This window comes from Arachis hypogaea, chromosome 15 (assembly GCF_003086295.3).
Source record: "Arachis hypogaea cultivar Tifrunner chromosome 15, arahy.Tifrunner.gnm2.J5K5, whole genome shotgun sequence".
Lineage (NCBI taxonomy): Eukaryota > Viridiplantae > Streptophyta > Magnoliopsida > Fabales > Fabaceae > Arachis > Arachis hypogaea.
This window is the reverse complement of record NC_092050.1, coordinates 18,650,890-18,664,247: the sequence shown is the minus strand read 5'-3', so window position 1 is coordinate 18,664,247 and position 13,358 is coordinate 18,650,890. Positions and strand designations below refer to the sequence as shown.

The following is a 13,358-nucleotide window of genomic DNA, read 5'->3' as shown; positions in this document are numbered from 1 at the left end:
ATCCCGCCGCCACAGCATCCCGCAGCCACCGCAGCCCCCACGCATCGTTGTCATCGCCGTGCTCGCCTTCTCTCTGTTCGCCGGTGTCGCGTCCTCTGTCATCGCCGTTGCTCGCCTTCCACCTCGCCGCCGGTAAGTAATTTTTTGTTCACAGTTTCGCACTTCATAGCCATCTCCTCGGCGTCTGCTTGCTGGTTTAGGGTTTAGCAATTGATTTCTGATAATACTTGTTATTTGTTTCAAATTGATTTTCTGATTAGCTGGATTTTCTGAGGTTATTGTTTACTGATTTAAGTTTTACTGTGGAGTTTGTGGAGTTTGCTGAGTTAATTTTGTTCATAATTTTCTGAAATTTTGTTCAATGAAACAACTAGTGTTGTTCCATTGACACACGTAGGGCAAGGATTCATGCCTAAACCAATAGTGTAGACGAGGTTTCTATCAACTTTGAGAGGAACAAGAGTAGGGTATTGATCAGAGTTTAGGCTTCTGAGTTTTTTGTTGAGACTCTGTGCAAAAGATGAGTCATTTCTGGCAGGAAGTTGAAGTTGAGGAAGAGAAGGGATCAGTGTTTGAGATGCCTTTGTATTGGAATATAGCTGTGGTGGTTTTGTTGTCAACTGAGATTAGAGCATCCATGAAGACCCTTTGCGGCCATGAAGTACATGCTTGGAAGTTGAAACAATGTTGGCATGGACTAAAACATTTGTGGTTTGTCCTTGTCCAATTAGTATGGAACTTATGGTGAATGGTTTTGTTAAATTTTGATGGATGATAGTTTAGGTGTTTTGTTAATAGGTAATTATAAGGTGAAAATCTCACAAAGCAACTTCAGGATTTGAACCTCTAATATTGAAGCGTGTAGGTAAAATTCAGATGGTGTTATGAGTTGCAATCAACGGCTTTACTTTTTTGTAAAGATGTTGGGGTTCTTTTCTGAATTGAATTGTATGCTTTATTAGTGTAAATGTACTTTGGAGAAACAAAAATGAGTCTGTTTTGGACATTGTATCTGATATGGCGATTTCTGGCAGTGATTCTTGCAGATATTGGATATTTAAACAGCAGGAAATCGCTCGAGCCGGTACTGATGGGTATAATCAGGAGTTGCTTCTCATTCATAGCAGGGACAGTCTGTGGCATTTATGTGGCTCAAAATTATCAAGTTCCTAACATTACCAAGCTAATTGACACTACCTTGCACAAGGCAAAGCAAGTTGAGGAAACATATCGCAAGCCTAAGAAGAAGGGTTCTGATGATGATAACTACGATTAGTTCCCCTATATGGCGCTACTCCAAAATCAGGTTCATATTGCTGTGATGATAATCTCTTCTTTGTTTTGTTTTCCTCAATGATATATAGGGTCAAATAAATTTTGTTAACAAAAGTATATGGTATAGCGAAATGAATGGAAGAGTGTTAGAGGAGATTTCTTAGCATTTATAAGAGCTTTTTTCACTCTTTTTAATGGGAAATGTTATCTTTCCTTTGTCTCTCATGTTTGGAATCTTACATTGAAATTACAAATTAAAGAAATGTATAATATACTCATTCATTAATCTTGAATAGATTTTGGGACTGGGCAAGAAATCTGTTTTTAAGGTCGTCAGAATTATGTAATATACCTGGAGTTTTATGCCTATAAATTTTAATGGTACTTTACCTATTCTTGATATAGTCATCATCTTATTATGGCTTGTTAATTATACAGTTCCATTGTTGGTGCACAATTTTGACACCAAGATAAAACACTTTTGCAAATAATATTAACTATATATTTAGTTATGTTGATGCACCTATAGTTGTAATAATTCACATTATCTCATGGTGTGTCTATCTATGTAATGTTAATAAACATTCCCATTAGATGTGTCGTCCGCCTGTTTCATCTAACAAATGATCTTAGATACATATCTTTTTTAAAGCAACTTGGAATTTCCTCTGAAATCATCCCCATGAAATTACAAGACTGCAAGAATTAAGGAAACATGGTGGCTGAATATTTAAGTTACAAACATCTCTCGGTTCATTGATTGATGTGCATTCTTAGTTAAGCTTTAGAGTGTTATTAGGATATCTCCTTTTTACTTGTGGTGGCATGTAAAAATACCTCAAGCATTTAGAGGCTCTATTCTAAAGACAGAACATAAAGTAATATCAGAATTGAATATGTTATTTTTCTTTTCATTTTGAACTTAATTTTTATGAGTTCAGTGTAAGAGTCTTACATTGCCATTCAACCACATATTTCTATTGGTAAGATTTTCAAGGTATTGGGTGATTCACTCAAAACACTTCAAATGATTTGGCAAGACAAACTTGAACACCTGTTCAAACTTTTTATTTTTGATAGTGCATCAAAATTAAACCATACGAGTGTGTGTGATAATTTTGGCCAAAATCTGTTGGCGAACACTAGCTAGGTTGCAGGTTTAAATTTGTTGAAGCATTAATCTTATGTTACGGGTTACGGAATTCCCTCCGGGATTGCCGGCATGAAGTCTCAAGACGGTGTGAACTCGAATGTGGGGATCACTTGCATGAAATTTCAAGAAGGCACGAATTAAGGAAACTTGAGAACAAAATTGTCTAGTTTCATAACAATCTCTCAACAGTTACCAACCTCTATTGTATAATTTTAGATGGTTCTTGAATGCCATTCATATGCTGCTTGTCACTCGTGGTGACGTGTGAAGATATTTTTCCAAAGTGCCAAGGACAAAAATATCTTAAATCTGTCTTCATTTGTATCTAGTAGTTTTTAGCCTTTATCTTTTTGCAAGTACTAATCTCATGCCGCAGTATTCCCCCAAAATCACTCCTATAAAGTTACAAGGTGATGAAAGTCAAGGAAATGAAGGGGCGAAGCATTTATGCCTCAGTCATAGGGTCATAAGTGTCTTTGGCATACTATGCATTTTAAAATAAGAATAACTCAATTTTTGTCTCTAGTGTTTTCTCTTTGTCTATCCCATGTTTACCCCCTTTGTGGAAACATGATAGTTTAAGGTAAATCTGGAATCACTAATTGGATGAAACAGAGCACATGGGACCTTGGGCATGGGCCAAAACCTGGAACTGAAATTATCATGAAATGTAGCATTTGCAAACTTTTTTTTTTGTCAGATGGATTGAAAAACTCCCGATCCTAAGTACCACACAACAAATCCAAACGCTCTTCACATTTAATCTCACGGTACGGGTTTTTCTCCGAGATCATTCTCATAAAGTTAAGGTGGTGACTAGTGATACTTCCGAGATCACTCGCATAAAGTTAAGGTGACGACGGCCGATAATCAACTTGTCCAATAGAAAAAAAGTTGACATATGGGTACAAAAACATTAGAGTCTCGGAATCATTCCTCAACGGTTAGTGATTTGCTTCACTCTTCACTTGGACTAGGGTTCTGGAATACCTTCCCTTTGGTATTTTGGTTTCTAGAAGACCACATTTAAGAGACCTTATTTTGTTATCTTTGAAATAAATATCCATGACAAAATCAAGTTTTCTTTTTAATGTATGATTCCAAAAGCACTTATTAAAAAAATCACTTGTGATCATTTCTTTTCATTTTTAGTTTTGTTACAAATAAAGTATCATTTTCTAACTTCAAGAAGTCATCAATTAATTTTTATATATGATATCTTCTATTATTAAATAGAAAGGGGAATTTAGAAGATAGAATTTAGGATAATTTTGTCTTTTTCTTTTGATTGTTTATACTTTCAATAAAATATAATGATTGTCTTAATACTTGTGTAAAATTAAAATGAGACACTTAATATGAAATGGAAATATCTAATAATTATTTATCATTTGTCCCTCGATAAATCTTAATTAAGTAGTAACATAATCTTATGTTTAATGTATTCTTCTTTACATGAAAAAATAAGTAGGTGAAAATCAAGTACTAATCTCATGCTGTAGTATTCTCCTGATATCACTCGCATAAAGTTACAAGGTGATGAAAGTCACGGAAATCAAGAGGTGAAGCATTTATGCCTCTAGGGGTGAAGCATTTCTACAAGTACTAATCTCATGCCGCAATATTCTCCCGATATCACTCGCATAAAGTTACAAGGTGATGAAAATCACGAAAATCAAAGGGTGAAGCATTTCTGTAAGTACTAATCTCATGTCGCATTATTTCCCTGATATCACTCGCATAAAGTTACAAGGTGATGAAAGTCATGGAAATCAAGGGGTGAAGCATTTATGCCTCATAGTCATAGGGTCATAGTTTAAGCTTTCAAGTGTCTTTGGTATACTATGCATTTTAAAATAAGAATAACTCAATTTTTGTCTCTAGTGTTTTCTGCTGACTATCCCATGTTTACCCCTTTGTGGAAACATGATAGTTTAAGGTAAATCTGGAATCACAAATTGGATGAAACAGAGAACATGGGACTTTTGGCATGGGGCATAACCTGGAACTGAAATTACCATAAAACGTAACACTTGCAAACTTTTTATTTTTTTGTTAGATGGATTGAACAACCTCCAATCCAAAGTACCACACAACAAACCCAACACTCTTCACATTTAATCTCACGGTATGGGTTTTCCTCCGAGATCACTCTCATAAAGTTAAGGTGGGGACTGGCGATACTTTCGAGATCACTCGCATAAAGTTAAGGTCAATCTCATAAAGTTAAGGTGGGGACTGGCAATATTTTCGAGATCACTCGCATAAAGTTAAGGTGGTAACGGCCGATAATCAACTTGTCTAATAGAAAAAAAGGTGACATATAGACACAAAAACATTAGAGCTTCGGAATCATTCCTCAACGGTTAGTGACTTGCCTCACTCTTTACTTGGACTAGGGTTTTTGCCTCACTCTTCACTTGGACTAAGGTTCTGAAATACCTTTCGTTTGGTATTTTGGTTTCTAGAAGACCACATTTAAGAGACCTCATCTTATTATTTCTGAAATAAATATCGATGACAAAATCAAATTTTCTTTTCAATGTATGATTCCAAAAGCACTGAATAAAAAAAATCACTTATGATCTATTCCTTCAATTTCTTTTCATTTTTAGTTTTGTAACAAATAAAGTATCATTTTCTAATTTCAAGAATTCATCAATTATTTTTTATATATTATATCTTCTATTATTAGATAGAAAGAAAAATTTAGAGAATAGAATTTGGGATAATTTTGTGTTAGGGACTTGCACATGAGCCTTGTTACCATTTTCCACCTTGTTACCATTTTCCACCTCAGCATCAGTGTAGTGGAAACCCCAAAGAACATTTTGCTACTTCTTTCCCACATATGTTTGAATGCAAGGATTGTTACCTTGGAGTGAAGTTGGGTGATGGTGTTCATTAATTCTTAATTTCTTATCTAGCTTGTAGGTTCATTTTCTTTTCTTCTTTTGTAATATTGTAGGTGTATATTTATTTACCTTTTTTTTTGTTGGTATTTCAATTGAGAATTGTACATTTTATATATTTTAATTTTTAAGTTTGGTTTAAGAATTATGAACCAATGATGTCTCTTAAGGTTAAAGTTAAGCTATGATGTCTAGTTAATTTTGTGTTTATTATTTAATCGGTTGACAATTAGAATTTCTCTATACAGTTAAGGTATTCATTGGTACAAAATAATTAAAGGTAGAAATTCAGATGCAGTCAACTTTATGTGAAGTTCAAAAATATAGTCAAACCAATCAAATTATTTAATAGCTTTCAATTATCAACTTCACGTAAAATTGACTGCACATGACTTTTCACCATAATAAAATAAGTCGCAATATGAAGTTATGAACCACCAGTCATAAAATATATTGTATTTCCATAATTAAAGATATAATTTATAAAAACTAAATAAATAAATAAAAAAGTGATCTTGATGCTGATGGAGCATGGGTGATCAAGCAGAGAAAATGTATTATAGTGCACCCCCGATAAGTTGGCACACCTTGAACCAAACTTGGCCACGTGTATAGTAACGTACACCGCAAGCAAAAATAGTTTTGACTTTTTGACCGTTACACGATTAAAACGGTGGATAATTTTTTTAGTTATGGAAGTTTAAAATGTGTTATGCTCAATTCTAAAAAAATATTGTGTTTTTTATGGATATGGAGATAATTTTTTTTTAAATTGAAATTCACAAATCGAAGGATCAATTTTGTTTTGGAAACAAAACTTAGGGTTAGATTTGGGGTAATAGAGAAATCTGAGTCTTAGATTTGTGTGGACTGAAGTTCTTTTTAAGGGATATGCAAATTGGGGAGTCAGTTTTGTTAAAAAAAATTATAAACCCCAAATTTATATATTTTTTTAAAAAAAATAAAATCACAAATCACCTTCAGATTTGTGACCATCATACAAAAAAAAAATGAGAAAGTATAGGGAGCCAATAGAATATTTGTACAATGTGTACAATGGGGTTTAGAGATGTTCGATTCAGTATTAGAGATATAATCATTAGTGTTATCTTTTCCTATTAGCTTAAGCTTTTGGGATGAGTGATTTCATAATATGGTATCAAAGCTCTAGAGCCGAGAGATCAAGAATTCGATCTTTGGTGAATCCCAAAATAAAGCTTAAGTTTTTGGGATGAGTGATTTCATGACAATGTGACATGAGATGTTTATTATCTCCATACCCGAATGGTTATTCTAAATAGTATAGGTAATGTTCATTTTATTCATATTGGGTCAAAGATTTAGCCCATTGTATACATTGTACACTTAGACCATTGACTCCCTAACAGTACTAAAAAAAAATATACCAACTCTCCACATTATTTAAAAACACCACCACAATCTCAATATTAAAAATAAAAAGTTCTAAAACGGTGCGTTTCGAAACAAGTTGAAAATCAAATCAGACTATCAGAGATTCACTCAGGGATTCACAGGGCAGTGCATAAGTTTTCCATCACTATGTTTCTTCCCTTCATCGCCTTTAGGGTTTCGGAATTTCGCCCAAGTTTTCAAATTCAACTCAATATCCTCAGCTACGGTACAGTTTTTTCTTTGTTCCTTATTTTGTTTTTTCAGTCATTGTACAGTATAATTTTTCTTATTTTTCGGATTGAGTGAAAGTTGAAAAGAAAAAGATGTTCTGGTATAGTCAAATTTCATGCTTGATAAATCATTTCAATTTATGCAAATAGAACGGTTATTTGGGAAGATAGGGATTCAAAGAGCATTGCTTCTGTATTCTGTTTTACATATGGCTAAGATTCTGGACATTGTATTTGTGATTTGGTGTATATAGTATAGACATTGCCTAAATACACTTTATTTTTTAAAAAAAATAAATATTATTACCTTGGTTTGAAAAGATGATCATGAAATTTTGGGGTAATAGGTGATTATAAGGTAAAAATCTCATCAAGCAACTTTAGGATTTGAACCTCTAATATTGAAGCATGTAGGTAAAATTCAGATGGTGTCATGACTTGCCTCACTTTTCACTTGGACTAGGGTTCTGGAATACCTTTCGTTTGATATTTTGGTTTCTAGAAGACCACATTTAAGAGAACTGATCTTATTATCGCTGAAATAAATATCGATGACAAAATCAAATTTTCTTTTTAATGTATTATTCCAAAAGCAGCTAATAAAAAAATCACTTGTAACCTATTCCTTCAATTTCTTTCATTTTTAGTTTTGTAACAAATAAAGTATCATTTTCTTACTTCAAGAATTCATCAATTATTTTTTATATATTATATCTTCTATTATTAGATAGAAAGAAAAATTTTGAGGATCGAATTTGGGATAATTTTGTCTTAGGGACTTATCACCTAAGCCTTATTACCATTTTCTACCTTAGCATCAGTGTAGTTGAAACCCCAAAGAACATTTTGCTACTTCTTTCCCACATATGTTTGAATGCAAGAATTATTACCATGGAGTGAAGTTGGGTGATGGTGTAGTTCATTAATTCTTAATTTCTTATCTAGCTTGTAGGTTCATTTTCTTTTCTTCTTTTGTAATATTGTAGGTGTATATTTATTTACCTTTTTTTATTGGTATTTCAAATGAGAATTGTACATTTTATATATTTTAATTTTTAAGTTTGGTTTAAGAATTATAAATCAATGATGTCTCTTAAGGTTAAAGTTAAGTTATAATGTCTAGTTAATTTTGTGATTATTATTTAATCGGTTGACAATTAGAATTTCTCTATACAGTTAAGGTATTCATTGGTACAAAATAACTAAAGGTAGAAATTCAGATACAGTCAACTTTACGTAAAGTTGAAAAATATAGTTAAATCAGTCAAATTATTTAATGGTTTTCAACTATCAAATTCACGTGAAGTTAACTGCACATGAGTTTTCACCATAATAAAATAAGTCGCAATATGAAGTTATGAACCACCAATCATAAAATATATTGTATTTCCATAATTAAAGATATACTTTATAAAAAATAAATAAATAAAAGAAAAAGTGATCTTGACGCTGATGGAGCATGGGTGATCAAGCATAGAAAAGATATTATAGTGCACCCCCGATAAGTTGGCATACCATGAACCAAACTTGGCCACATGTATAGTAACGTGCACCGCAAGCAAAAATAGTTTTGACTTTTTGACCGTTACACGATTAAAACGGTGGGTAATTTTTTTAGTTATGGAAATTTAAAATGTATTATGCTCAATTGTAAAAAAATATTGTTTTTTATAGATATGGAGATAATTTTTTTAAAAAAATTGAAATTCACAAATTGAAGGATCAGTTTTGTTTTGAAAACAAAACTTAGGATTAGATTTGGGATAATAGAAAAATCTGATTCTCAAATTTGTGTGAACTGAAGCTTTTTTTAAGGGATAAACAAATCGGTGAGTCAGCTTTGTGAAAAAAAATTATAAACCACAAATTTGTATTTTTTTAAAAAAAAAAATAAAACCACAAATCACCCTCAGATTTGTGGTATAAAAAAAAGAAATTAAAATTCACGCTTTAAATTTGTGATCATCCATACAAAAAAAAATACGCCAACTCTTCATGTTATTTAAAAACACCACCATAATCTCAATATTAAAAAAAAGAGAGTGCTAGGTAAACAATAACTATTTTGAACATGAACAATCACCAATCAAATAAAAATACACTACATCCTATTTTAATACTACTAATTAAATTTAAAACTATAATTTGCTCTTTTAACCATGTTAATTTACATTGTTCACACATTATTCAAAAATGTTGTTTGTTACTTATATTTTTCTTAAAAATAAAAAGTTCTAAAACGGTGCGTTTCGAAACAAGTTGAAAATCAAATCAGACTATCAGAAATTCATTCAGGGATTCACAGGGCGGTGCATAAGTTTTCCGTCACTATCTTTCTTCCCTTCATCGCCTTTAGGGTTTTGGAATTTCGCCCAAGTTTTCAAATCCAACTCAATATCCTCAGCTACGGTACGGTTTTTTCTTTGTTCCTTATTTTGTTTTTTCAGTCATTGTACAGTATAATTTTTCTTATTTTTCGGATTGAGTGAAAGTTGAAAAGAAAAAGATGTTCTGGTACAGTCGAATTTCATACTTGATAAATCATTTCAATTTATGCAAATAGAAGGGTTATTTGGGAAGATAGGGATTCAAAGAGCATCTCTTCTATATTGTGTTTTACACAGGTCTAATATTATGGACATTGTATTTGTGATTTGGTGTATATAGTATAAACATTGCCTAAATACACTTTATTTTAAAGAAAAATAAATATTATTACCTTGGTTTGAAAAGATGATCATGAAATTTTGGGGTAATAGGTAATTATAAGGTGAAAATCTCACCAAGCAACTTCAGGATTTGAACCTCTAATATTAAAGCGTGTAGGTAAAATTCAGATGGTATCATGAGTTGCAATCGACGGCTTTACTTTTTTGTAAAGATTTTGGAATTCTTTTCTGAATTGAATTGTATGCTTTATTAGTGTAAATGTATTTTGGAAAAACAAAAGTGAGTCTGTTTTGGACATTGTATCTGATATGGCGATTTCTGGCAGTGATTTTTGTAGATATTGGATATTTAAACAGCAGAAAATCGCTTGAGCCGGTACTGATGGGTATAATCAGGAGTTGCTTCTCATTCATAGCAGGGACAGTCTGTGGCATTTATGTGGCTCAAAATTATCAAGTTCCTAACATTACCAAGCTAATTGACACTACCTTGCACAAGGCAAAGCAAGTTGAGGAAACATATCGCAAGCCTAAGAAGAAGGGTTTTGATGATGATAACTACGATTAGTTCCCCTATATGGCGCTACTCCAGAATCAGGTTCATATTGCTGTGATGATAATCTCTTCTTTGTTTTGTTTTCCTCAATGATATTTAGGGTCAAATAAATTTGTTAACAAAAGTATATGGTATATCGAAATGAATGGAAGGGTGTTAGAGGATATTTCTTAGCATTTATAAGAGCTTTTTTCACTCTTTTAATGGGAAGTGTTATCTTTCCTTTGTCTTCCATGTTTGGAATCCTACATTGAAATTGTAACATCCTACCACACAAAGCTTTACGCTTAAGTCGTAAAACAGAGGTGATGTGGTATTACGACCTCTAAAATAAAATGAGTATATATAATAGCAGAAGAATTATAATATGCTAGGAGCCTTGAAGAATAGAGGGAATAAAAATCGCAAAATAAAAGCGCAACGCTCAAGGAACGAGTTGACTTGCGTGCTAAGAAAATCATAACTACTAAACATAAGATGACAGAAGTAGGAATAGAATGACAAAGATACAAAATAACAAGCTCCTAACTCAGCCTGCAAAGTCAAGACTGGCCGGAGAATATTTACACATATATACATACATATCCCAAAACCAAAAAATATATATACACAATCTTGCCTCTCTATAAACCTCTAGGAGGATCAAAAGAACAAGTTATGCGGAGAGAAAACCAAGTACATATATACACATCATAGCATAACAAAATAACCCTGTAACCACTTCGCTTCAAGGGTCCAGACGCCTAACGAGATGCCTCTCGACCTGCATCTGAAAAACAACAACATAGTATGGAATGAGAACTGGAGGTTCTCAGTATGGTAAAGGTGCCACACACATAATATATAAGGTCCTGGAAATGCCAGAGGCAATCCTAGAACGCCGACACCCAGATTATAGAGCTTAAAGTATTAACAGAAGCCATAAAAGGTGGTTTACTAAGGATATTTAAACCTAACTTAACTTAACCTTAAATCTAAATCCCATTCTGCCATTCCTCCATACCTCCAACTCCATCATGCATTTTCACAGATAACTAAACAGACAAAGGCATGCACAAGAAGGTTACAAGTACTGCAGGTAACAAATATACGTTTAACATGGCGAGTACATTTAGGCACACACAGTTAATACACAAGCAAGTAATTCAAGTAATATGCATATGATGCATGCCTGTCCTATAGCTGATGAGGCTCATCTGTCGGTTATCTAGCCAACCCGACAAGTCTGAATTGTCCTTAGACTGTCCCCCGACGTGCATCCCCAAGAGTCTATGCATAGCTTTTTCTCAAATAATCAATATTGCTCAATGGGGGTAACATTCCCGAGAATTTATATAGTGTCCGGTCACACTTACGTCGTAGGGTCAACAGAGTATCGCGTTTTCAACCTGGTACACGTGGTGGCAAGCCACGGCACTTGATCCAGGGAATCTCATATCTCAAATTATTCAAATTCATAAGCCATATAAATAATTCAATTATAATTCATCAACATCCACATCATTCTCAATCGCATCTCATTCATCATTATACGTCAATCATATTCAATCATTATCCTTCATTATCACACCTCCCATTCCGTCCATCAATAGTTCCAATTCAAAATATAATTCATTCTTTTCTAAATAAATCAAAATTAAAACATGCTCATTTTCTTAATAACTCTAAATCAAACCATATAACCTTTGAATCTAAATATTTTTAAATAATCATATAAACAAAATCTCTAAATTTTATAAAATTTCGACAACATCTCCTCTAAAACTCGGACTTTTCCACCCTTTTTGGGTCCAAACCTGCTTTTTTTTTAATTCAACATACCCTTCCTCATCATCATAACAGTCACCACAATAAATCTACCTTAGATCAACAATTATACTCATACAATATTCAAATCCAACAATCAAAATTTAACTAAAGATCATAGTTCACTAATCCTAGGCTTCTAACACAAAATACCTCATTATCACAACAACCTCCACAATAGTTATACCTCAAATCAATAATTTACCAAATCATTAGTTAATCAACAAGCACCAAACCAACCATGTTCATCAACAATAACATTCAACCATAATTCTCTCCAAATTAACATAACAACATTCACCATCCAAAATTAATAACTAATTATCCAATAAACTTCAACCAAATATATTCATCGACAAATTACTAAACATTAAACATACACCTGCATTCCAACTTATCCTATGGTTATCTAGCCTAAGTTTTCACAGAACATTATATATTAAATGCAAGAAACCTAAACCATACCTTGGCCGATTTCCACGTAACGACCAAAGCTATTTATTCAAAACTAAGGCAGCCCCTCAAAACTCAACTAATCTGCTTCCTCCAAGTTCCAATATTTACAATTTCAAGCTCCAATTATTTATTCACAACCTAATACACATTCATAACACATATATATCCAATTTAATACTCAAAGCTCAAATTCAATAAAAATAAAATAGAATTATCGTATCCTCACCTTACCCAAGCTTCACATAAGCAAGAGTGAACATTTTTCTCAAGCTAATTGGATCCTAAAACATCAAAAAGCAAAGAAATTCAATACCTCCACTTAATTTAGTGAAAATTGGGGGAAAGGAGTGGATGGGGGTGTTTAGTAGCTTACCAATGAAATTGTTCCAGTAGAAATGTAGAGCTCGACGCGGTGAACGTATGGCCGCAAACGGTGCGGCGATCGGAGCTCGAACGGAGGAATTACGGGATTTTGAAATTCACCGTAAAGGTTCGGGAAACTTTCGTCGCTCTTCTCCCCTGGAAGCCTTCTGCTTCATTTTCTGCTGAAATGAGGGAGAGAAGGGCTTGGGTTCATTTAATATATTGGTTCGGTTGGATCTACGGCCCGGTTTGGGCCCGGTTCAATCGGTTCGGCCTGTTCGGCCCAATCTTAAACCGTTTTCTTCGAAATTAGTGTCAAAATTCTCGTTTTGATGAGCTCTACCCTAATTTGATATAATATTCGCATTTCTAATCCTCCTTATTAAAAACTAATTTATTGACTAATTATCTACTAATTTAACCAGGGTTTATAGAAATTACAAATTAAAGAAATGTATAATATACTCATTCATTAATCTTGAATAGATTTTGGGACTGGACAAGAAATCTGTTTTTAAGGTCGTC

The 13,358-nt window shown here is 33.1% G+C and overlaps 1 protein-coding gene and 2 long non-coding RNA genes across 3 annotated transcripts; 2 read left to right on the top strand and 1 right to left on the bottom strand.

Annotated features, from left to right (window-relative positions):
• The first annotated feature begins 3,058 nt into the window (after positions 1-3,058).
• Positions 3,059-5,026, top strand: LOC140179615 (uncharacterized). The gene is made up of 2 exons (XR_011873207.1): positions 3,059-4,123; positions 4,488-5,026. It is a non-coding gene; the product is annotated as an uncharacterized lncRNA (long non-coding RNA).
• A 4,935-nt stretch (positions 5,027-9,961) lies between these two features.
• On the top strand, positions 9,962-10,390 carry LOC112746912 (uncharacterized). The gene has a single exon (XM_025795027.2). It carries the CDS (start codon positions 10,035-10,037, stop codon positions 10,218-10,220), a length of 186 nt encoding a protein of 61 aa, XP_025650812.1. The 5' UTR covers positions 9,962-10,034; the 3' UTR covers positions 10,221-10,390.
• Positions 10,391-10,686: 296 nt separating this feature from the next.
• Positions 10,687-13,022, bottom strand: LOC140179477 (uncharacterized). Its single transcript, XR_011872952.1, has 4 exons — positions 12,844-13,022; positions 12,697-12,751; positions 12,480-12,608; positions 10,687-10,977 (listed from the first exon to the last, which is right to left on the bottom strand). It is a non-coding gene; the product is annotated as an uncharacterized lncRNA (long non-coding RNA).
• Between the last annotated feature and the right edge of the window lie 336 nt (positions 13,023-13,358).

Coding starts and splice junctions, on each gene's coding strand:
- LOC112746912 (XM_025795027.2), top strand. CDS start 10,035: ATGGGTATAATCAGGAGTTGCTTCTCATTCATAGCAGGGACAGTCTGT.